The sequence below is a fragment of the Puntigrus tetrazona genome, chromosome 7 (assembly GCF_018831695.1).
Source record: "Puntigrus tetrazona isolate hp1 chromosome 7, ASM1883169v1, whole genome shotgun sequence".
In the NCBI taxonomy this organism is placed as follows: Eukaryota; Metazoa; Chordata; class Actinopteri; order Cypriniformes; family Cyprinidae; genus Puntigrus; species Puntigrus tetrazona.
Window position 1 is genome coordinate 28,181,908 of NC_056705.1, and position 25,316 is coordinate 28,207,223.

At 40.8% G+C, this 25,316-nt stretch overlaps 1 protein-coding gene across 8 annotated transcripts in view; it reads left to right on the forward strand.

Moving 5' to 3' along the window:
* tcf12 (transcription factor 12) overlaps positions 1 to 25,316 on the forward strand; it is a 95,211-nt gene that overhangs the window by 62,833 nt on the left and 7,062 nt on the right. For 3 of the 8 annotated variants that reach the window (XM_043244455.1, XM_043244460.1, XM_043244461.1), the window contains 8 exons: positions 12,236 to 12,335; positions 13,666 to 13,805; positions 13,900 to 14,044; positions 14,559 to 14,629; positions 18,094 to 18,235; positions 22,500 to 22,573; positions 23,300 to 23,371; positions 23,753 to 23,944. In XM_043244455.1, the coding sequence (XP_043100390.1) occupies positions 12,236 to 12,335; positions 13,666 to 13,805; positions 13,900 to 14,044; positions 14,559 to 14,629; positions 18,094 to 18,235; positions 22,500 to 22,573; positions 23,300 to 23,371; positions 23,753 to 23,944 (936 nt within the window). Of the gene's footprint in view, positions 1 to 7,023; positions 7,238 to 12,235; positions 12,336 to 13,665; positions 13,806 to 13,899; positions 14,045 to 14,558; positions 14,630 to 18,093; positions 18,236 to 22,499; positions 22,574 to 23,299; positions 23,372 to 23,752; positions 23,945 to 25,316 lie in introns of those variants that run through there. The other 5 variants (XM_043244462.1, XM_043244456.1, XM_043244463.1 and 2 more) reach the window with 5 other exon arrangements.

Consider the following 25,316-nt stretch of genomic DNA (forward strand, 5'->3'; position numbering starts at 1 on the left):
ACGTAGGGTTGCTGTGGCAGCTGTGTGTGTGTGTGTGTGTGCGCGCATGCAGTCTGCAGGGTACCTGTACAGTGGGCTTGCAGCTGCAGATGCCTCTGAAAGCTTTTGCTTGTGTAAGCAGACGAGCCCCACTAGAGGCCCGTAGAGCTGCTTGATAAACAAAATGAACACAATGCTTCCCATCATCAGGCCCTCCGCAGGGAATACAACCCCCAACTCACCTAAAAATACTTTAACTATTTACCTCTTACCAGCTCATCACTTTTTTTAAACGCAACACGGCTGATGGATCGGCTTAGTTTACGTATAGATGTAAATATTTATGGAATAACATCCGCTCCTTTCTGGAGCAGCGAGGGCATGCTTTACGACATAAAGCCCTAAATAAGACATGGCAGCAGACTGGGGACGTGCAAATATTTATAACCGTGTTTGATTTGTGTACTTGCTGTTTTGAGCAGATGAGGAAACCATGTTAACCCTTGAACTGCAGGAAAAGGTTTAGAGAAAGATAGCGGATGTTTGTTAAACATTTGAAGATTAGACATGAGTAGGGCTGAAGGGTTTAGGGAAAAAATCAGATTTTTCTGATTAAGAAACAGAGATTGAGATTAAAAAAATCGTATTATGTATCTATGTGACTATTATAATAATAGTTGTGAATATTATAATAATTAGTTGACTGTTGGTTTATCAGTGCTTCTTATTACCAGTGTGTACCAGTACTTTTTATTAATAGTTAACATTACGTTTAATATTTTTACTATTAAAATGTTAATCATCTTGTTGCATTTTGGTCATTTATGGTTCTTTACGTCTATTTACTGAATTTTAAAGTTAAAATGCTCACATAATATTTTACCATTTTTATTTCAGATAATGCTTTTATTTTATCTAACAAAAGCTTTTGCTAAAATGTGTTGTTTGTGCTTTTAGTTTTAGTGGACTAACCCTGGTGTGTATTTACTGTCTCTCTGAAAATCATTTTGAGCTGCTCACGTGTAAATGAACACAGTGCTGTGTTTCACTGTTAAATGTGAAGTGTATATATTTATTTAATTGAAGCGTTGGGTTATCGCACTGAATCGCACGTTTCTTCAGTTCTACCGTGTGATGCCTGGCTAGCGTTTTTAGGAAGCTTTTTGAGCAGATGTAGGTAGGGAGCTCGGAGCGTGGCAGGCGCGTGTTCTGCAGTTTGCATGTGCGTCTGGCGCCGCGGCAGCTATGCTGTCAGGCAGCTGTGTGGGCACCTGTGCTGAAGGACCCTGGCCCTTCTGACAGCCGCAGAGAGAGAGAGAAAAAGCATCAGAGGCGGATGGACGGCCCCATGACTTTGGGCAAGTAACTGCATCTTGTGGGAGATTTATACTTGGCGGAGAGCCTGGAGCTGCAGCCTATATGTGTAAATAGCCTGGCTTTTTTTAAACACCCTTGTCACGGGCACAACTGTGTGATGTGACACTGCCTGCGCCGGGGCGCCGATGTTCAGCCCAGAAGAGATGATCGGAGGAGAGAGAGGGAGAAACGAAAAGAGGCAAGGAGAGAAAGCAGCAGGGAGCGCTCGCCTTCCTTCGGGCCCTTTTGCATGCGAGAACACTGGCTGTGAATGACAAAAAAGATTGTCATTCGCTCTTGACAGATCACTCAGGCACCCTCGGTCGGGCAGAAGTTGCACTTAGCGAGGAAACGAGCACCAGGAGAGAAGTGAGAAGAAGGTTATGATCCACTGTGGCGACAAGGACACGAGACTAGCGCCCAAAGCTCGGAGATGTCAGCTTGACTGGAGCTCCACCATTCAGAAGATACATCCTGCATTTTTGACTAGACAGCCATCTACAGGCCATGCAAGCTGATGCAGGTCACCAACACCACATTGGGCTTTTTGTGTGCATTTGTTCTGGGCTGTTTCCCCCTCCTTTTTTGCCAGCTCTCTTTGAACCCCCTGCCTCTAATGCAAGGTCACAACCTGGTAGTGAAGACCCTGTGTAGTTGGACATGCCTTGGGATAAAAGGCCCCACTAAAGCTCTGTAAAGAATAACAGTACAGTTTGATGTAGGTCTTTCATGTGGCCACTGCTCTTTGTTCTGGAGAAAATCTCTGTTCTCTTTTGTGTCTCCTCAGCGCTGAGTTTTTATGGCCTCACATCTCTGTTTTAAAAAGCGTATTCTGCAGCCAGCGGCATAAAATAAAAGCCACACTGGTTTGATATCTCTGAGCTTACAGTCATGTGATCTTGTATCCTCCCACGACTCACGTGTTCATCCTGTTACCTGTAGCTTTTAATAGCTCTCTTGATCTTCAGACATTCCACTTCCTCCCAAACTTATCTGATGTTTAGGCTCATTATGTCCTTGTGACCCGTGTGTCTGGGGTTTGTCCTTGTAGGCCATCGGGTCATAATCCTGCCGCCAGGGGGCAGTGTGTGGGTCAGCGTTTAGTTAGTTGTACTACACTAAATTTATTTTACATTTCAAATATATCCGAAAACGTTAGGGACGATTTAAAAAAAAAAAGATTTTTTACGTATTGAAATTTCATGCTTTAACACGATTTCAGTAACACAGCAAAAATGAATACATTCTTACAATTTTATTTTATTTAAAAAATTACATATTAAGAAATTGCTAGTATTTCGCAAATAATTAGCGAGTTATTAATAATGAATAAGTTACATTTGATATTAAAGATCTGGTATTTGAAAGCAAAGATCTGGTATTTAAACCCACTTTCCATTTTATTATTATTTTTTACATTAGCTCTCTGACATTAACACTTCATTGTACATGTACATGTTAGATTTTTGCAGTCACTACCTTTTATTCACTTTAGTCATTAACTTGAATACACAAAAGCAATAGAAGTCTATATCATGTCCTCATTAAATAGGAAGGTAAATGTGTCTGTGTTTGTGTGTGTGTGTGTGTGTGTGTGTGTGTCTGAAAGGATATGAGCTCATCAGATAAGTGATTAGATAGATGTCCCTGGTTTGACTCTGATGCTGAACAGAGACATGTCCACCTCTTTATCAGTTTAGAACGAGGGAACGAGTCTCTTTATCCATTTAGGCTGCCCATATTTACCTCAGACTTCAGAGCCCTAAATCCTGAAGCCTACAAAAGAACAGAGACCTTCACCTTTCATCTACTGTCAGACTACAAGAAAAGCTCACAGAAATATCTGCTAATTTAGACCCGCGTTTGGGCTTACAGAAATATGCTGTGTTTGTGTTTTGCTCTCACAGCTGTGGGCACTTTAAGAGCGTGTTCTGTCAACAGTCAAGAGCTGATTGTCTTAAGATGTGATGTGTGTAAAGTAGAGCTAATCTAAGCCACAATGGCATGATTTACCTGGCTGGAGAGCAGCCTGCACGTGGGCCCCAGACGTCTCGGTTGTAGGTCAGCAGACAGCAGATGTCACATGTAGAGAAGGTGTCACTGTGGGCATAGGTGCAAGTCAGGTAAGTGGGTGAAGCTGATTTTGTGTTGCTTGATGTCAGGTACGCAGTAATTGGATGAAGACTTGTTGCTCGTCTCGTGCGTTGGCCCAGACATGCACGCCGGCTTCAAAACCCGAGGCTCCCTCTTGGACCGTGATGAAAGGGCCCCGGTGGATTTATCATGTCTGGAGGAGATGCTCTCTAAATACCGGTGTTATTCTAATATAATGTTCATGTCGTCTTTCTTGTGTGTTTTGTCTAGGCGCTGTCCTCGGGCAGGGAAACATTAATCATTACAAGCACATAACAGAATGCTCATAAGCCCACGAGAGCCGTGGAGAGAGATTTTCCTCCTAATGTGTTGTGATGAATGGCCTTATAGAAACACCAAGATGTTAAATTAGCTCGTATGGGCTGAGATGAGCGTTCTGCATGTTTCTAATTTGCAGACGTGGGATGCGTGTGGGGATGTTGATGCGGAAGTGTCTAGTTTTCAGATTGATTAGTGGGACAGACTGTCTGCTGCACCTATTACATTTTAACTCCATAATCCACACAATCAGTACAGGTGAATCCTCCAGACCTCCTGCGTCTGCGGTACGATGAAGAACTGGGTTGGCTTAACTCTGTCTAAACAGGTGCGTCTCGACTGCGAAGTGCATTACGTTTCCAGCGGCAAGTTTAACGCGTTCATTCAAAGCAAGATACAGCACAAAATGACTTTGCTAAATATATGTCAGTGCATACGTTGAAAATATAAATAATTTAAATTTAAAATGGAAAAAATGCACTTCCGTTCAAACATTGAAGTTTGAAGGAAATTAATACTTTTGTTTATTAAAAATGCATTAAATTGGTCAAAAATGGCCATAAAGAAATATGTAATGTTACTAAAGATTTTGTATTTCAAATAAATCCTGTTCTGCTGAAATTTCAATATCATCCGTCCACAAAAAAAAAGAAACAAGATGAAATTTTGATAAACATTTTTCTATAATAATATAGCACACAATCAGCATATTTTTGAAGAATCATGTGGCACTTTAGTAAAAGCTTCTGAAAAGTGCATTTAACTCATTATTACAATATTAAATAGATATTTTAAATTGTTTAAAATATTTTCGAAAACAAAACAAATATGCTCGATTGATCAAATGTTGGTGTGTGTGGATCTATCCAGAACTTATCTGAAATAAGAGCTGGCAAAAAGTCGCTTTATCGTGTTGTATCTGCTTAGCAATTAAATGTAAGCAACTGTGTCTGGTGTAACTAAGTTTATGTGTGACGAACCTCACCAGTGATTTGTTATTTTCACAGCGATGATCAAAATGAAGTTATAGTGGCATTTGCGTGGAAATCTTGCGAGAACAAAGCAAACATGCGTTGCGAACTCTCCGGACATGTGTCCGTGATTTGTGATTTCAGTTCCGTCCCTTTTCATTTGTCTCTTTCATTATTATTTTTCCTCCCAGCAGTGCATTCTTTATCTGGATTTGTTTTATGGAGCCTTCAAGCGTTCCTCCATCACGGCCGTCTCTCTCCTAAAGAATCGACTTGAAACGGCTCCAGGTTTAAAGTGGTACCAGCCTGTCGATCTCAACCACCTTGGACACATTTGAAAGAGTCTCACTCGGAGAAGAAAAGAGAATAAATAATAATAGAATTAGAGGGGAAAGCATAATAAAGTATCGTTTTCTGGGAAGGCTTTCATCTTTCCATAACAATAATGTTGTGAATGGGACGGTGTTTGGACTGGGAAGCCTGCAGTGACAGACATGAAAGGGCCCGGAGTGGAGCAGGCCTAGAGTGGGCTTTAAAGAGACCGATGGTGCTGCAGGTCAGCGTGTTCACAGCACGTGGATAACCTCGGCCTCCCCGTCTATTTTTGCACCCCTGTCCATTCATTCTCAATGACTGTGTCCAGCCTTTTTCTTTTGCCTCTCTTCCACTTCCACCCTCCCATTTCCCTTCATTTTCCCTTCTTTCCCCTCATTCTCTTCTCCCACCCCCAGTGCGCCTGTTATTTGGGTTGTGTACCCTACCGCCCCTATGGTCTATGGGCAAGAGGCCCAGGAAGGGGAGCAGCGGGTACAATGAAAGCGAGAGGAGGGGACGTGTGAGGAAGCGGAGCGTCATTGCTCTCGGAGCTTGACGTCAGGCTTCGGCCCCTCTGCAGCTGTTGGATGTGTTCAACAGCTCTCTGTGTTTGCTGTCACGCCACTGTGGGGGGACTATTAAAAAACAACAGCCACAGGTCGCAAGATTCGGCGCAAGACTTGGTTAAGGGCGAACAAGTGCAGAGTCTAATCGTAATATTAGCAGTGTTAGAAATGCTTATTATTGTATATCACCATTGATTTATTATTTTTATATAATTAACGAATGTATGAACACATTTATACTTATAGTAAAACTCAGTGGTTTGGGGTCAGTAATGTTTTTTTTTAAAGAAGGCTCCTTTACACACAAATACTGCATTTATTTGATTAAAAATGCAGTGAAAAAATTAGTTTTGTTTAAATGGTTTTTTCAGCATCGTTACTCCAGTCTTCATTGTAACATGATCCTTCATAAATCATTCTAATATACTGATTCGCTGCTCATGAAACAGCTCTTATTCTGAACAGTTGTGCTGCTTTGTATTTTTGTGGAAACGGATATATATTTTTCAAGATTATTTGATGACTAAAAATGTAAAAAGGACAAAAACAGCATTTGTCTTTACTGGCGCTTTCATTAGATTATTTTATAATACTTAATTATATATTATTATATATAATATTCTAAAAATATATTAGTAGAAGTAGTAGGAAAATAGGAAACACTTTATTTTATGGTTGCACCTATTAATTGATTATTAGCGTGCAGAATATTAGCCATTTATTAGTGCTAATTAAGCACATATTAATCCCTTATTCCCCATGACCTTGTTCTACATCCTATTATATATATATATATATATATATATATATATATATATATATATATATATATATATATATATATATATATATATATATATATGTAATATATTACTGTTATAGAATTATTTCTAACTTTTTTTCATTTACAAGATTACTGACTCAGTGAGAAAATCTCTCCATACCCTCAATCCAACCCCTTAATAAAAGAAAAAACAATAATCGCTAAAAAGATTAATCAGCTGAGGATTTAGACCAGTGTGTGTATGTGTTTTTGTGTTTGCATGCCCTTCTAAACTATATCAGTTCACGTTTCGTTTCATTTTTCTGTTTGCTTGTGAAAGAACAGACGAGCATCAACAGGTAAACGAACACAACAGTCGTTTCAATGTTTCGATCAGCCCCTTTTTGCGCACAAAAAAATCCTCCATTCTAATTTCCTTTCTGTCTCTTTTTTTAAAGTACAAGTCAATCCACTTACTCATTTGTTTTCCGCCCCTCCCTCGCTCTTTATCCTCCATCTCCCCCCTCCTCTCTTTGCCTCAGCACTTATGAGGCTTTAGGGGAGCCTAGCTCTGGGTATTGGTCCGTCCGCTGCCTCCTCCTCCCATAAGCCACCTCCCCCCCTCGCTGCCGGCTGAGTTGGTACGGTCCTGCTTTGCATAAGTTGTCTGTGAGTAGATCCATGTGTAAGGGGCCAGCACTGAAGGAATTAGTCCCTTGTGCAGCGGGTGGATGTATGTGTAGGGAGCGGGCTGTTGAAAAGAGATCCTCTGTATCAGGCTCCGCGTCTTTCCCAGTATCGCTGAGGCTTTTATCATGTATTGCGCCTACCCCGTGCCTGGAATGGGCAGCATGTATTACTACAACGGAAAATCGGTGAGTGCCTTCTCTCCCTAGAGGAAGTGTGTATAAGTAAACATGTTTTTTCATGCGCGCGGTGAGCTGTCGAGTTTAATGGAGTGGTGAGCCGTGTCTGTTCAGTGTGTAGTTCAGTTGAGGGTCTCGTCGCTCTCGGCTTTGCTTGTGTGTGTGTGTGTGTGTGTGACTGCTGACTGCTGTGTTTCCATTACCTCAGTCTGAGCTGGGTCAACATTTACTTTCATTTGCAGTTTACAAAGTGTGTTTTCTTAACTGCTCTAGAGAGTTTAAAGTCTTTTTAAGTCACCCGAGATGTGACGTTTCTGAAAGACAACTGCTTTTTGGAGGGAAAGTGACACTTCTGCAAGTCGGTCGCAGTTTTCGTGATGCATTCGCACTTGTTAGGTGTAAACGTGGGCTTTTTCTGTGTGGTGGTAGTTGTGTGTGACGGATGCTGGCGGTGCTTGTGGCTCACCGTGAGCTCTGAGCGCTCGCTTTCGCTGAGACGGGTTCACAATAATAACAAGTGGAAGTCTGGGAATGATTAAGAGAGAGAGTCTGTCTGTTGAGGTTTGACTTTCCTGTTTGCAGATTGAGCTCAGAGCTGCAGCATCGCTGTTTCTCCATCTGTTTTTAATCAGCCAGGCATTCTTCTCTCTACAGGAATCCTGATGGGACTCCTAAACCTCTCCACCACAGGCCCTTTGATTTCTGTGTGCCTCTCACGATGCCTGTTTGCCTGTCTGCGTGTGGCTGTCCGTGTGAACGCTCGTGTGCGTGTGTGCTGGGTGTTTGTCAGGTGCTTGATGATTGGATTGGTGGTAGAGGCTTACGAGAAAGAGGAGGTGGCGACTCGAACCTGCACTTGTGCCTCATGAGTTCACTCGGCTTTGCTTAAAGGGTTTCCGGAAAGATAGCAAAATCTGATAAAACTTCCCTTCGAGAATGACCTCAAAGGTATAACATATAAATAGAAAAAAAGAATGATTAACTGTAAATGGGAATGTCATTTTTATTATCAATTATTCAGGTTTGGGTTAGTGATTCATGTATAATCAGCTATATAAACATATCTATGCAATGTATCGCCAAATAAACGTGTTGGGAAGGGCAGAATGTTCCACCTACTTCCTTAAAGTGAATCTCTGCTCCCCAGACAACGTAAAGCACCGAACGCTTAACTTCAGCAGAGAGGAAAAAGTTTCCAGTAGATTTCCCCGATGTCTTTCTCTCCGTGTCTGTGCAGGGCTCTGGAGATTTCTCCATCTGTTCGATGAATTTAAGAACGATCCATTACCCATTTAATAAGAGCTTGCTTATGAAATTTATACTTTATTCGCATTATTACTGTTGCTTTTAACAAGGGCGGCAGCAATCACGTTTGCACAACTTTCTAAAATATCCGATCTCCAAGCTCTCGATGGTTTCTGAGACCCCAGCTTGTGTTTTCACTTCTTTTGAGGTCATCTGACAGAGTCCAGAGTTAGCTTTCCTCGTAGGCCATTATGACAGATCTCTTTGTTCCTGCACCACAAAGCTCACTTTGATCTTTTTATATTAAGTATTTCCAGCCTTGTAATGCAGGCTGGGAGGAAAGAGAAAATGAGGAGCATGTGGCTCACTCGGGTCAGAGTTGAGCTTTATGATCCAAAGCAGTGGGTAAATGCCCAATAAACCCTTCCTTGTGTTGCTTTATTTATATCTTGGCTCACAGATATTATTTATTTATTAAATGTCAGATGCTCTAAGCATCAACAAAGATAAAAGTCACATTGATTTGTTTGAATGTCAGGCTGGTACCAATAGTTTTATGGCCGGGCCCTGGAGGGCGAGCGGCCTCCCTGGCTTTGATCGGGTCATTTTATGACGTGTGAAGTATTTTATTTCCTCTCTGCTGTTTCCCGCTTTAATGCGCGTATTTGTAAGTGTTTGTATAAGGTGGTAGCTTTTCCTTTAAGATTTACTGGGCTAATGCGGTGTTCCGCAGGAAAACAGTCCTCGATGCTCTTTTTCTTTTTTTTTTTCTTTTTTTTTCAAATATTTTTTTAGATACATAGTGAGCCTTTTTGAAGGTTTTGTTCTGGAAGAAACTTTGCATAATGAGTCAGCGTCGCTCGTCTGTAGTTGTTCAAAGCAAACGTGCGTGTTGTTTTTGTGCTCTCGAAAGGCTTCCACCTGTATCTGCAAGGAACAAAATGCTTTTAACTTTCAAACTTTTACCGTCTGCTCTTTGTAGACAGACTTGGCTTTAAAAGTCAAAACGTGTCCCTTCAGGACAGAGCTGCTGTGTTCAATAGGGGCTCATTGTGTGCGTGTAGCGTGCCTTTTCGCCTTGATAAGTGTGTTAGATGGGAGTTGAAAAGGAAGGCCCTCGGGCCGCGATCCGACTCTAAACAAGTGACATGCAGAGGCAGGATATTTTCTTGTCACTCGCGGTCCCTCTGCTCTGAGCCCGTCCTTGTGGGTTTGTCTGTTGTTCGGCCTTTTTTTTCCTCCCTCCATAATCATTTCTCTCTCTCTATTCCCTGCCTCTTTCACTGTTGTCATTGGGCTTATCCATATGTTGACAGTTTAGTGGTTTTTCCGTGTGTTGTTGTGATGGATGTGGTTTTCAGATCAAAGGAAGGTGTGACAGGCGAGGAAAAAAAAGAGAAAAACTCATTTCACTCATCAGCGTGAGCCTTCGTCTCCATTGACTCACACAGGAACAAAAAAAAAATTCTATTTATATTGCTTTTGTCCGTGACTATATTTTAATAACAGCTTGATATGAAAAATCTTTTTGAAAACCATATACAGGGTTGCTGCGGTTGTGAAAATATCATATTTTATATGATATTTTAAAAATATCATTCCCAGGTCTGGAAAAATTAATGGAATTTTTTTTTAAATAACAATAAAAGTGCTGTAAACGATATTCAAATATTTATGTTTGAAATAAATATGATTATAAATCACTGGAACAGTCTTAGAAATGTGTTGGTCGAGAAGTGCGAGAGCCGTAAATATACACCCTTTATTTGCGTAGTTTATTTCTACATTTTATCTTATAAAAAAGTACAATGAGGGGGAAACAACATTTAAAGGTGGGCGCTTAGATCAGAGGCTCGTGAATAACTGACAGCTTCCTAATTAAAGCCCTGGTCAAAGGAAGCGTTTCCTTTGCTCTTTCTCTCGCGCTTTCTTTCATTATCCATCCTGGTGGTGGAGCGGGGCGCCGGTGTTTAGGAAGGTTTATTAACGGGTCGACTGGTTAGCTCGGGGTAAAGCGGACAATTAGCATTATCCGCTGCCATATGCTGCCCATTGAGCCATGAGGCGGAGACAAAGGCCCCTCTCCCACGCCGCCCTAACCTGAGATCACCAGGGGACTTCCAGCGCCAGGGTCACATGTGTGCGCCTGCACACCCACGGGAGCCCGCCGCAGCTTATGAACACACTCACTGCCAATCACATGGGCACGTACTGCCGCCTCAGCAAGGTGCCCGGCCGCACACAGCTGGCTAAGCTGACTGAAAGGCTTTAGATGTTGATCGTAATGCAGAGTGTGTCATGACATGCTGCAGCCGTGCGTTTGCGTGGGTGATGAAGGGGATCTGCGTACATCTGAAATATTAATGAGCGGGGGGGATCTGTCGATGGAAATTAAATGCAATTAATATTTGATTATAATTACTCAAATATTTGCCAGGGTTATTAGTTTCTCATTCGTGATTAGGCTATTGTTGCAGGATTTTATTTTTTTTTTATTTTGCTCAGCATTTTACTATAGTGTGATTGAATATGAATTAATAGTGAATAATAAATTAATTATTTAAAACAAATTAAATACATTTCCGATTTTGTGCAATTTAGTAACGTATTTTATTCACTATTAACAGATATTCTTTTATTAAATGTTAGATACTGATCATTAACAAAGATAAGTCACAGATTTGTCTAATTTGACTTGGTGTAAATAACCGACTTTAATTTAGACGAATGTAATTTAATAAATAACTGTATCAGTTATTTTCAGGGCAGGTATCTATTCTCCCTGACGTTCAGTGCCCTTTTAATACACTTGATGGTTTGTGTTTCTCAGAGAGCGTTAACATTATATCATGTGGTTTGATTTTATTTTAAGAATAAAAGTTGCTGTGATGTTGAGCAGAGGGAGAGGTTGTGTTTAACTTAAAGTAACTTGAAACACTTTGGGATGCACATCTGTTCTGCGTTACAGGGATTGGTTCTTACTGACATGACGGGGCAGTCGGGTCCTCGCTGGGAGGAATTTAAACGGCAGGTGACACGGAAACCGAAAAGAGAGGGCTCGAGGAAGTCCGTGTCGCTTAATGACGGATAATAAGCCATACTTTCTGTAACATGTTTACCTAGCGTTCTCTTTCGTGCCATACATGCTAGCGTTTGCTCTCTCTCTCCGAGAGGTTTTGTCCCATCTGGATCAGATGAACCGAGAGAGCCACATTACTGGGCTGTAGCCTCATGCCTTTGATCCTCCTCTACTGGAATGGGCACTTCTGCAGCTGTAACCACTGCTCCGTTGGCCCGACCCGCTCCAACCCCACAGCTCCTAAAATACTCTCGCATAAACACAAACACATATGCACCCGAACGCTCTCCCCCTCGCATATTAATCCATTTGTTTTGATGCTTTTGTTCGGCGGGCATGCATGTCGTCGTCATTATATTACAATTAAGCACTGAAGCGCACATTACGCTGTAGATAATCCTCCCTTCTTTTTTTTTTATAAGACTTCTAAATTAGCCATCTGTTACATCAAAGAATTTGTAAATTGGCCATATGCGTTGCATTGCATTGTTTGTGTCCTATTATGCAGTCAGGTTTCATGGTATGTATGAATTAGACCGAGGGTATGAGGAAACATTTAATGACATGAGCGTGTCTGTATGGTGGTCGCTCTATTTTATCGAAATTACCTACATTCCCTCACACCTGTTTGTAAGCAGTCGTTCTCCGTTGTAATGTCTGATTTTGTTTTCTTCTTTTTGCAGGTGTATGCACCATCTCCCAGCTCAGATGACTTCAACAGAGACTCTCCATCTTACCCGTCCCCCAAACCCCCCAGCAGTATGTTTGCAAGCACTTTCTTCGGTCAGTCATCAGCATTTTATTTTCAGCATTGCAAAATGAACATGCATGTTGCATAGGTTCTTTGGTTGTAAACCCAGAACTAATAGATGTAGATAAGTGTGTGCTGTTAAACTAGTTTTGTTATCTTTGTGGCGCACGTCGATTTGAACTTGGTGCAGCTAAAAAACTGTTGCACCACAATCCGTTTGAATTGTCGTACTGAATTTGATGAGGAACAAACTCTGCGGTCATTAAAAAAGACATTCTATATATAGTATGAATGAAAGCTGGATGTACAACATCTGCCATGTTGACTTTGTCATATTAGCGATGGTGTCAGTTGCATCACTTCACTGCCACTCACAGCTCCCCTGGCTTCATGGGATAATAAAGTGTCCATTTCAGAATTTTGGCAGAAAAAGTAGGTCATCCAAATACTTTTGTGCCTATTGTTTCACGCATACTATGAATTCAGACATGCTACTCTCACACACTGTTTTTCCCTTTTTATATAGTAGTATGCTTGTTCATATGCAGGGGATTGGAAAGAGAAAACTACTTGATGATATGCACATGAATATAGCATTGCAGTATAGCCTGCCATATTTCATAACACTTTTATAGCTAGATAGCTAAAACGTTGAATATTTTCTAGGATGTTACAGAGATGCATCGGAGAAATTGTGTACTTGCTTAATTAACAGGTCTCACACGTATGATTCATCATGCCAATTTCTTTCTTTTTTTGGCAACACACAATTCTAAAGCTGAATATTCTTCAAATCCACTTCAGTGGATTATATATTTTTTGGTATGTTTCTTCTCCTAGCTCACACTTTGAACCTTTTTATTTCCCCTTTACACAACTGCCTATCATGCTACCGACTTCACAGACGTAGATAGTAAACCAACCATGCGTATTCCAGCTTTGCCAATCTGGACCGATAAAAATTATATGTCCATTTCAAGTCGTGTGTTTCGGGCTGTGAGGAATTTCTCCTTTAAAAGTTGAGGCGGAAGCAAGTGAACTGCGGCTGGCTGAATGTTATCTCAGCTGTGCTCAGAGCTTGGCTATGACTCAAGTGTAAAAGCAGACTTAAAGAGAGGCTGGTCTGTTTGACATCCTCTATCCAGAAAAAACGAGCGTGGGGCTCAGGCTTCAGCTCACATATCAAACTGTGTTGTGTCTTCCTTGTTTATCAGTATTATTGATCACATTATAGTCACCTCAGTCTCGCTCACAATTTGAAACTTCCTTGCCAATGTATATAAAGTAACTCACCTTAAAAGCTTAACAGTGAAGATATTTCTCGTGTTTTTAATGTTCAAATTTACTTCCTCACTTATTCAGATGGGACCCACAATTCCTCTGACCCATGGAACTCGTCCAGTGGGATCAGCCAGCCAGGCTATGGGGGAATGCTGGGAGGATCTTCATCTCACATGCCACAGTCTGGAAACTACAGCAACCTGCACTCACACGAGCGCCTGGTGAGAATCAGTGGGACCGGATCAAATACACACCTTGTAGAAAAACCATGTATATAACTAAAGAATGTTTCTCTTCCACTTGTTTCTGTTACAGAACTACCCGCCACACTCGGTGTCACCCACCGACATCAACGCTAGCCTGCCACCCATGTCCAGCTTCCACCGTGGCAGTGCCAGCACCTCACCCTTCGTCACCGCATCTCACACCCCACCAGTCAACACCGCAGAGGGAGTCATGGGTACGTTGTCTGAGAACACCACAGCTGTAGCGTTGTTCTTCATTTGTTAGTCATCCTAAGGCCCACACGTAATCTGTGCATCTGCAGAACCTCATTGAGTTATTATAGAGAGTCCATTTGGAAAACGAACTATATATAAACCACTATTCGAAGATTTGGGGGGTTTTCCTTTTTATAAAATAAAATAATATTTTTGATGAGCAAGGGTGAATTAGAATATTAAACAGCACCATATCAGCATCTTAGAATGATTCCTGAGGCATCACGTGACTGGAATAATGACAAAACTGGAAAAATTATATTAAAACAGTTTTTTATATCACATAATTAGTTTTAAATATCTCAGAACATTGTTGAACATTTGTAGGCTATTTATTACTTATTTATTTCAGCACTTTTTTAGTTCGACCCACCAATCACCAGATGCCAGCCGCCAATAAAAGTACATGACATTAATATCTCTGTCGGCTCTGTTCCGCTGTGAATGCCATATCTCTGTGTGGTCTTTGTGTAGCTGCTGCCAACCGAGGGAATGCCACTGGAAGCTCTCAGACTGGAGACGCACTAGGAAAAGCCCTGGCTTCGGTGAGATCCTTCCCCATACTTAATCCATACATTAACCATTTCAAAAAACAGGGATTGACTTCCATCTACGTACATCCAGACATTATGTTATTATTTAAACTACAGAGCACTATACGATTTCAGGCATCGTAAACATGCCCCATGTTGTCCAACTTGCTTTCAGGATCTTCACGTTGTAGACGAGAGCGAGATTACCCGACATAATGGCGCAGTTAATTCTTTAAAGGACAGGACTTGTGCTCTTAGGCTGGGTATTAGTAGCAGTGCAGAAGGTTAAGAGATTGAATAAGGTCAGGGGATCTGTTTGTGGATGTTGCTGGACCTAAGCCCGGATAATTGTGCTCTTAATCTCGCAGTATACAAGAAAAGGAGCTGTACATAAAAGCCTGTGGATTATATGTTGGTTTGGATAATGAGTGCTAGCGTTCGTGCGAGTTCCTAATGTGTCCCTGAAACTGGAGCTTACAATAACCTCTAAAACTTGCCGAGCTTAACTTAAAGACTTATTTAGCTCCAAAAAATCCTGCAGACTTGCTTATCTTACAGTAAGTCACAACAAGCCTTTTTTTAAAGTAGGAACACATCTGGACTGATTCAGCACTGTTTCGGACGGGAGCCGTAGACTCACCTCTCGGCCGAGGACAAGGACAAGCGCAAGCTTTTTCTAACCTTTTGATGTCGGAACGGTCGCAGCTCCCTCCTTTTCTGAGAAATTAGGCGCCTAATCGCTGCTCTTTGATTGGGGAAAGAAAGAAAAGAAGAAAAAATGTAATAAGATACTGTGGGTGAGGCCTGCCGGGCCACGAGAGCACACTCTGGCACACAAACAAACACAAGACAGTGCGGCTGAAAGATAATCACAAATTAAGTCTTTTTGTATTTGCAGACTCAATTCTATTAGCATGATAAAGCTGTGGTGAAACGGACACGGTCAGGCCGGGGCGGGGAGGGGACATCCTAACTGCTGCGGCTCGGCTCTGCAGGCCGCCCATTGTGCCACTTTTGTTTAGGTTCCTTTTGGATGGGTTGTGCTCATTGGGCCCCCGCTGGCGGAGAGCAGCGTGACTGATGAGGGGGCGGAGATCCGTTTGTTGTTTGTAAAATGAGTGGTGTTACACTGGAAATACAGCAGAAGTCGGCCAGGATGCCCCGCTTCAGCTCATTAGGTCAGGACTCGTGACCATAAGCACAAGGTCAAGGTTGTGATGGATAAGATACTCTTTTCATTATAGAGCAATGAGGAAACAACCAGACGAAATTTGCTTGAAACTGTTAGAGGCTACGTAAAGCTTTAGTATTTTGACAGATTAAAAACACAGCAGCATTATGACATAAATAGTGCTGTCAAAATAAAAGTTTGTACTTAATATGCGTGTGTACTGTGTATGTTTATTATGTATATGAATACACACACATACCACATACATGCGTGTATTTAAGAAAAATAAGTTATATTTTTAGATATATATAGTATATATAAAAATGAATTTTTATATATGTTATATAAGTGTGTATTTATATATAACATATTAATATATGTATATATACATAAGAAATATACACAGTACACGCACATATATTATGTAAACAAAAACCTTTAATGCATTGTTCACAAATAATTGGTTTGTATTTCCAATTTATTGCTGTTTTGAGGCTACTAACGAACAAGCACCTTTATGATGTTGATCATGTTGTTGTTTGTAGAGATGGTCAGACTAAAGGTGAAGATGCTCTTTAAATCATCTCAGTTCATGTTAAAGAACACGATCCTCATGAACTTCTTGCAGCTCAAGTGCTTCTGTCTTTTTAAGATGTCCAATTCAAGATTTAAGGATAATTGAATTTGTAATGAATACATTTGCATGGCATAAGGAAAAAAGCCTCTGATATCAGTTAATATGGCAGAGGATTTCTTTCTTTGTATCTCTCTGTATATCACTCTATCACTGGCCCCCTCTGTCTCTCTGTCTACTCTGAGAGATGAATGTACTAAAGCCCCAGGCAGGATTTGCAGAGTTGATTGAAACACAAAAGTGTGGCATTCAGGGTTTAATAAGAAGATTAATAACGATAGTATCCGCATTTTGATGTGTTTTTAAGTCAAATGGACTTCATGATCCTCTGCAAGTGATGGCCCACAACTTTAGAGCAGTTTTTCTCAAATCCTGCCAGATAATTGGGATCAAAACCTGCATGTTTCATAGTGGTTTCCCATTATAGGACCGAAAACCATTTTATCCGAATGCAAGAGCATGGCAGGGATGTTTACTTGCATTTGACATTTGGCTTAACCAAAAAAAAATTAAAAATCCCTTTCCTAGTTTCGAAGACAGATTTTTTTTCTCACATAAAAAATACCGGTAAGATTTAGAACGCCTGGCGGCAGGGGCTGCGCTGTGAGGTAGAGGCTGGAGGCCTTTCTTCTTCATGGCATCTGTTTGTTTATTATGGTATGGGCAGGGCTGTGCCTGTCTCGGTCGCTGTTTATTGGGCAGGCAGGGAGAGGCTTTATTACCTCTCATCCATAACTGAAGATGAGCCAGAGACGCCCATCCACACAGCCACGGGCCAGACTCATTCACTCTAATGAGCTCCAAAAAGAGAGATTAATGACCATGTCTTCCCTCTCTCTTTTTCTGCATCATCCAGCTGCTTTTCTCGGTTCCATCTCCTCTCTATTATGTATTAGAAGTGACATTATGGATGCCGTGTAAACAGAATTTGAGCATATTTTTACAATGGCTTGTAATGCGGCCCATCTAGTCATGTTTATAATATTACTGTGTAAAGCATTATATCAGTTATTCTTCAATTTCAGAATAATGTTTTTTCTATCATTTTTAATCACTTGGAATATTTTTTTTATATGGACCTGGTTTCAAACTAATGGTTATGTAATATGTAAAACATTTGATGTCATTATTGGTTTATACATATATATATATATGCTGTCACTGTCAGATTGCGGATATATCGGCAATCTCGAATGGGATTTATTACCACCACTGTTTGCTTAGCCTTTTTCCCGCTCTCTTGCGGGGTTTCTGATCTTTTGTGCTCATGTGGTTTCACTTGTGATGTGCAACATGCAGCGGGTGTGTGGCGTGGGCCCAGGCTTTGACTTAATAACAAGCACAGATGTGTCAGAAAGCCAGGGAAGGCTGGCTGGACTGCAGGTGTCACACAGCATTTAGAGTGCAAGGAGGGGTTGTGTGTTTTTCTGCAGACGTTATAAAGGGCGGCGTAGGCTGTTAAAAGCCCATATGTATGCTGTGAGCATTTTTTTACTGCTGCTCCGCTTGTAAAATCAGCACAATTGATGAGCCAATTTTGGCTGAGCACAGACCGAGGGATGCTAACCGCGGCCGTAAAGCCGGAGAGGGAAACGACAGGTTGCAGGTTTTAAAGGTTGAGCGTGCTTCCTCACAGACTGATCTCTCTCTTTCTCTCGCTCTCATTTGCAGATTTATTCTCCTGACCACACCAGCAGTAGTTTCCCTTCAAACCCCTCCACTCCAGTGGGCTCTCCCTCTCCTCTGACGGCTCAGGCTGGCGCTGGCACAGCAGGTACAGTGGTGACGGCCAGCGGCCCCACAGGAAGGGCAGGTAGAGCACCGATCTGCCTCTCTGACCACACACACACACACACACACACTCTCTCACCGGTCAGTCACGCAGTGGTTTAAAAAATATAGAAATGTGTGGATCATATAACACAGTATCTGCAAGCATGTCGGTGCTTGAGCATTTTTTTTAAAAATCGCTTTAGCAGTACTTTTTGTAATTCTGTTGTAATTGTAATTAATCCCCAAGTTATTTTTAGTATTCATGTGAAATCACAAAGTTGCAGAAATTAAAATGCAGGTATGAACATAATCCAAAACAAATAATTTGTCTTAATTTTAACAATATTTAATGACTTTTATTTAAAGCCTGAAGGTATGCTAATAAGTGTGCATTTGCAAAAAAAAAAAAAAAAAAAAAAAGCAGTTATGTGCCAATTTGTTTTCTTTTTGTCATGTAATGCAATGACATATTTTAACTTATTGACATATCCTTAGAATTATATGTTTAACAGCATTTCATCCAGTATCCAGTATACTTAGAAAAGGTGTCAAATGTAGATAATTTGTTTAGTTAAGGATGAGTAGATCATTGAACATGATCCATTAAACATTAAACATTACATATAAATGAAATATTGAAATAAACATTGACTGGTGATTCTGGAATAAGCTCTTATCTAATAAGCAATCACACTGGTCTGTTTATCACCGTACACAGGATTTTCGTCAACTATCAAACAGTACTAACTGCCTCTCAGCGAGTGCCCGACTCACATGTCACACTGCACACACTCCTCACGTAAATGAGTAAACACACCGCTTCCTCAGCCCCTGAGATTGAAGATGGTGTCGGGGGAGTTATGCCCTGGTTAGCGCTGGATAGATAGCCTACCACTGTGAAGATTTTATCTGCGCCTGACAAGACTGATGCACAGTCATTTTAAATGGAAAAAATATTTTGAAGCGCAGAGGGATAGACAGAGATACTAGGTGCTACAAATGGCAGTTTCTCAGCGTGTTGTTTCGGTGAGAGGGCAGTTGTGTGTGTGTTCATTGATATAGTGGTGACAGCTGTGTTGGTGTCTGTCCCGCTCCTTAGCTTCAGCTGTTGCCCTGTTCCTCACACAGCTGTTGCCCATGACAGACCGGCCTGCAAAGATCCTCATTTATTAGCATGACTGACTGAGAGGAAGGGAGGGAGAGGATGACTCAGCTCAGTGACAGCCTTCCTCTCCACTCAGCAGCCTGTACCTTACGATGTAACTTCCTGTCATCTTAGTGCACCCTTTTTTATTATTGAAGAACTCCTTTTTTTAAAATATACATATAAATGGACTAAAGAGGTTTTTTATAAAGAAGTCGCTTATACTCCTTTATTTGATTATATGCATTTATTTAATCAAAAATAGAGTACAAATATTAATATTTTGGGATATTATTACAATTTATGTTAATATATTTACTGTAATTTGTTATTGTGATAACAAAGCTAAATTGGCAACAGCAATTACCGTCTTTACTGTCACAATATTTCAGTTGTGTTGATTAATACTGTTTATACTTATACTTTTATTATATATTTTTTATAAACTCATTTTTTTCTGGAATCTCTGATGAATGTAAAGTTCAAAAGAGCAACATGCTTTGGATGTTTGATGGATGTTTTTTGTTTTGTTTTGTTTTTCTTTAATTGTTGCTGAGAACAAATCTAATTTTCTTGAAAAAAAAAAACGTTCCCAAACTTGTGAATAGTAGTGTATATTTATATATAAGGGGAAAAAAATATATAAAACAAGACATGTATTTTATACAAATTTCGTTTACTTAAAAATTAATGAAAACATTTTTGGAAAGAACAGAATTCATCAAATATTGTTTAAGTAATCAAAATGTTGGTCTGCTTGTAGTATTTATTCACATTTGGCCTTCTCTCCTGCCTGCAGTTTTATCACATCATTAAGTTGATTTAAACTCACATGCAGGCAGTCAACACTCCCTTTGATATCTGAGGACCTTTATATTTTTTTTGATTAGATGTTGGTGCACATTGTTTCATGATGTTATGATTAAGCGAAGCACGTCCATCTGTTTCACTGGATTAGTGATTAAATTCAGCCATTAGACCCACTCGTACCCGGGTCTCTGCTGCCCATACCAGCCAATTAAACCCCAGCAGCACGTGCATAGCCCCGCACCGGCCCACGCTCATTTGTCAAGCTGGCCTCCGATGAGGAGGCCTTATTAAACGCTGCACTCTCTTCTCATTGCCCCAAAGTCGTTTTTAATAGGCCCTTAATAAGAGCCTGCTTCTGAGAGCTTTGGTTTTAAAAAGTGAATTCCTTCCATTTAGAGCTGCTTTCGCTTTGGGAAGGATGAGTGGTTAAAAAACCTTTACCTAAACAACGTCCTGTCACACTCGTTTTTTTGAAAAGGAATTTCATTACGACCACAGCAGGTCCGTCGCACCTGTTGTGACAGCCAGCAAAATAAGAAATCTCCAGGCTCAACGAAACACCTAGAGTCTGTGTCTGGTGGAGTCGGGTCAAAGGACGAGGAGCGCAGGTCTCCCTCCTAAACTGATTAATGTAAATAAGCCAAAAAGGGCTTCCTTTGGGTCATGCTACATTACGGGCACTTGGCCTGTTTTATTGTTCTCCAGCCTTCACGCAAGACTTCTTTGTAGTGGATCGTTTCCCAGTTGGAGTGAGGTGGACTTGGAAGTGAAGGGATCGAAAGCGACCCCCACCACTAACGTTATGATTTGTGATTAGCAGATGTGCATTCTTTTAGAGCGGTGTTGATTTATGGCCAGTCAGAATCAGCACGTTTAGACCGAGACCAGACCAGAGTCATTTACATCCTCATTATAGTCCCTTCCAGCCTCACACACACTGCCACAGAACAAAAACACATTCACTGAATTCTTCCAGCGACTGAATTTTGAAGGAGGGGGCATTGAGTCTGAGGGCTGAGAATGTGACCAAGCCAAATAAAATCTTACGCTGCTACTTGAGTAATGTGGCAAAACAGTGCTTTTTCTTTTCTCTTGACAGCGTCTGACATGAGATTGGTCACATCACCGCTCACCGTCCGGTAGTTTGTTTGTGCGAGTTGAGAGCTGAGAGAGAGTCGTGGTCTCATCCTGTTACGGCTAGAACATCGAGCTTCTCCGTTGAGCTCATGCGGTATTAGAGTCAAGGGAAGACGCTCAGGGTCCAAGTCATCGCCCTTATCACGGTTCTGCATTGTTCTCCCAGGTTTTTTTAGTCATGACTTCATTAATGAGAGGAAGTAGGAGATGTCCCTCAGCACTGGTTTGTGTATGTATGCGTGTAAGGGTTGTCCTCGAACCCTTCTCACATTGCAGGATATGACCCAGTCAAAGGAAATGATGTGTCTGGAGACCTAGAGGAAAACAGCCCACATTGAGAATAGCTGGAATCAGTCAGGATAGGAAATGAGTTTTAGTCTATTGTGAAAGTGTATCAGTGCTTTGTACCACATGCACAGTACATAAAGTAAAAGTTATGAGCAAATATTTTTGTAAGTATATTAAAATACTATTTATATCAAGAACAGTGTATGCGTTTGACTTAATAATGTTTTTTACAGAAAATGTGCTTGACCAATAATAATAATAATATATCAAATAATATTTGACCTTGGATCACAAAAACAGTTTTAAGTAGCACAAGTATATTTGTAGAAATAGCCAAAAAATACTATAGCATGGGCCAAAATGATAGATTTTACTTTTATGCCAAAAGTCATAAGTATATTAATTAAAGGTCATATTTTATGTAAATATTTTGTAAATTTCAAAATGTTAATTTTGATTAGTACTATGCATTACTAATAACTTCATTTGGACAACTTTAAACGTTTGTTTTTTTTGCACTCGCAGATTCAAGATTTTCAAATAGTTGTATCTCGACCAAATATTGTCCAATCTTAACATACCCTACATCAATGAAAAGTTTATGCAGCTTTAATTATCTATAATTATATCATTATATTTGTAATTAAACACCATTATTTCAGTAACAAAATAACTTAAAGCTTTAGGACTATACAAATTTTTTATATTCATTTATATAAATACCATATGTTGCAGCTACAATGTTCCTTAAAAGATAATGCAGGAGTTCACTAAACTAATCGATCATTAATCAGATCATTTTTGTGTAATTTTTGCGTTCGTGTGGTGCTCAAAAAGCTCTGTTTTCATTGCTCATTCATTCAGATTCAGCCAACTAGTCGTAATGTGTCAGGTGACTAAAAATCTCTTCTGCCTCTATCAACAGGTACAACTCAGTGGCCCCGTGCGACTGGACAGGCGCCTTCCTCCCCAAACTACGAGAACTCCCTTCACTCTCTGGTAAGAGCGCTCTCCCCTCCCCCTGGTACTGAGCACTTTTTAATGGACACTGTGTCAGTAGATGACTTGCTTCTGGAGGGCAGGGGGTAGCTTTACATGGACATTCCTGGCTGACAAATGTCAGGAGCGGGACTGGGAGGGGGCCGTGGGGACCGAACAATACCCGTCCCTTGGGGCGTGTCTCCTGCCATCTGTCCTCTCTCGTCCGGGGTGGATGAAGATTGGCCGGGGTGTGTGAAGGTGGGGTGGTTAGGGATTGGTTAGGGTGTGTGAAGGGGGTGGGGTGCTGGCAGCTGCTGCGCTCAACCACTGCCGCAGGATTCCAGGGCTGACTGGGGAGCTGAGCCACAACAGGAGATCAGTTTACACACACACACTCGCACACACTCGCACTTTCCTTCCCACGTCGTACATTCACACTATGGGGTGTGTAGGTAAATATTTACTCTAATGCTTGTATGCCAGCTGCAAGTGCATTTTTATGGACCGTCCATGAGCAGCGGCCCTCCAGGAATCAGGAAATGAGCTGTGATCGGCAGAGTGAAGCGTGGTTCTTCGTAATTAGTTACTTGAACAAGTACCAAGATGCCGGCAGTTGGTGCTCCGCTTCGATTCCCTGCCCTCGTTCTCTGCCGAGCTCTCATAAACTCTGCTTGCTTCTCTCTCTGCAGTCTTTCTGTCTCGTCTCTCACTGTACGTGTCTCTCCTCTTCCTGTCTGACTGTAGAAAAATCGTGTGCACCAGCAGCTTCATGAGCATCTGCAGGATGCCATGTCCTTCTTAAAGGATGTCTGCGAGGTATTCCCGCTCTTCAGACAGTCACGTCCTGTCCTTCTTTTCCATTCAGCCATCGGCTTTCTTTTGATTTGGCTGTGCTTTTTCTGTTTTTGTGCTTTTTCGGTTTTGCCATTTCATCTTTGATGACATTAAACACATTAAAACTACTAAATTGCAGGTTGTGAAAAACTTGATTTCAGTTTCGTTTATTTATTTTTTTTGCTTAGCCTTTCACTTTTTCTCTTCTTTTCCTCTTCACTTTGTTTTCAATGGTTCTTTTGCTTATTACTTTTTGCCATTTTGTAATTCCATGTTTTTAATAAGGTCTCCGTTGTTATTTATTTCATTTATGCTTATGTTGTTTTCTCCTTCTCTCTATGCTATTTGCATCGTTCATTTCAGTCTCGGATGGAGGACCGGCTGGACAGGCTGGACGATGCAATCCACGTCCTGCGGAATCACGCCGTGGGCTCCACCGCCGCACTGTCCAGCGACATCCACAGCCTGTTAGGACAAGCGCACAACGGGCCAATCTCAGCCATCGGCACCAATTTCCCCGCTTCTGGATTGGTCACCAACCGAACAGCACAAATGGTAAATAAAACTTCCCCATCACGAAGGAAACTTTAGCTTATGCGTTTCAGAATGATTGAAGGTTTCACTGCTTTTGAGGTCAGTTATTACAGGCATGAGGGAGAGAAATGCATGTGTTTTTTGATTGTGCCTCTCCAAATTGGCTAATAAACAGAGTTAAGCCACCTGTTTAAAATGAAGGCCTGGCCATGTGCTGAAACTGAACTATTTTCCACTGAGAGCAGTTTAACTTAAACCCACATACTTTCCATAAGCGTAATGGCTGGACCCAAGCTCAATCTCCCTCTTTGAGCCGCGTTCCTCAGGCTGAATGGGAAAAGCAGTCACAGTAGAATCTAGTAGATCAGTGCCGGTCTGGAAGACATTTCCGCAGCGTAGCTCGCTGGGGCTGTGGGGACCAGCGTGATGTGAGACCTGCTGAAACTCTGTATCGCTCTGTATCTCCCCCACCATCCCACGACATTCACTCCCTTCTACAGAGAGATCTTCGCACAGCTGTAATAGTCGGAACAAGCGAGGGAGGCGTTTCCCAGTGGTTTCTTAATAATAGGAAATAACTACGGCCTTTTTTCTGTATTCAAAACATTTGGATTTTCTTTGTATGCTTTCAAGTGAACTGACACTGACCTATTCGTATTTTTGTCCAAAGACTAAAGCACTTAAAAATGTTTTCGTGAACGACCACTACAGTGAAAAGTCTAGTTGACCACGAAGATCTGAAATATCTTAATAAACAACTCGCTGTTCTCATTTAACATTTCTAACAGACACTTCACGTCTGGAATGCTGTAGCACATGTTAATGAAGCTTTCATAGAACTGTGTATTGACGGCTTAAGTCAAACAAACTCTGACATGCTGAACGTGTGCAATTAGAGAAATCATTTTGTATAAATAAATATCTTTTTTTTTTTTTATAGTTTTCTCTCCTCTCCACAAAGGATGCTCTATGTGTGCCAATAATGTTTCATAGCCTAAGTCTAAAAGAAACACATTTAGAAATCACATACAACACAAACACTGTGCTCTAACTAGGAATTACAAAAAATGACAAAATGATATTTTTCATGTAAATTGATGTTTAGAAAAATTGTCCACAATGAAATCTCATTTGTCCAAAATCCAGCCCCTCGTGTATAATAAACATCTTAATAGTTTCGAATTGACATACACGATAGTAATTCAAAGTGCTTTACATAAAGGATAAGGATTTCAAAAACAAAAATAATTCTAGGAAATGCATATGAAATTGTATTCACAAACATGTTTATTAAAAACAAATAAGAAAAAGGTATATATAGAGTGCAATAGAAATTATGCAAATAATAAGTAAAATCTCTTTAAATGTTGTTATATATAAATACATTTTGTTT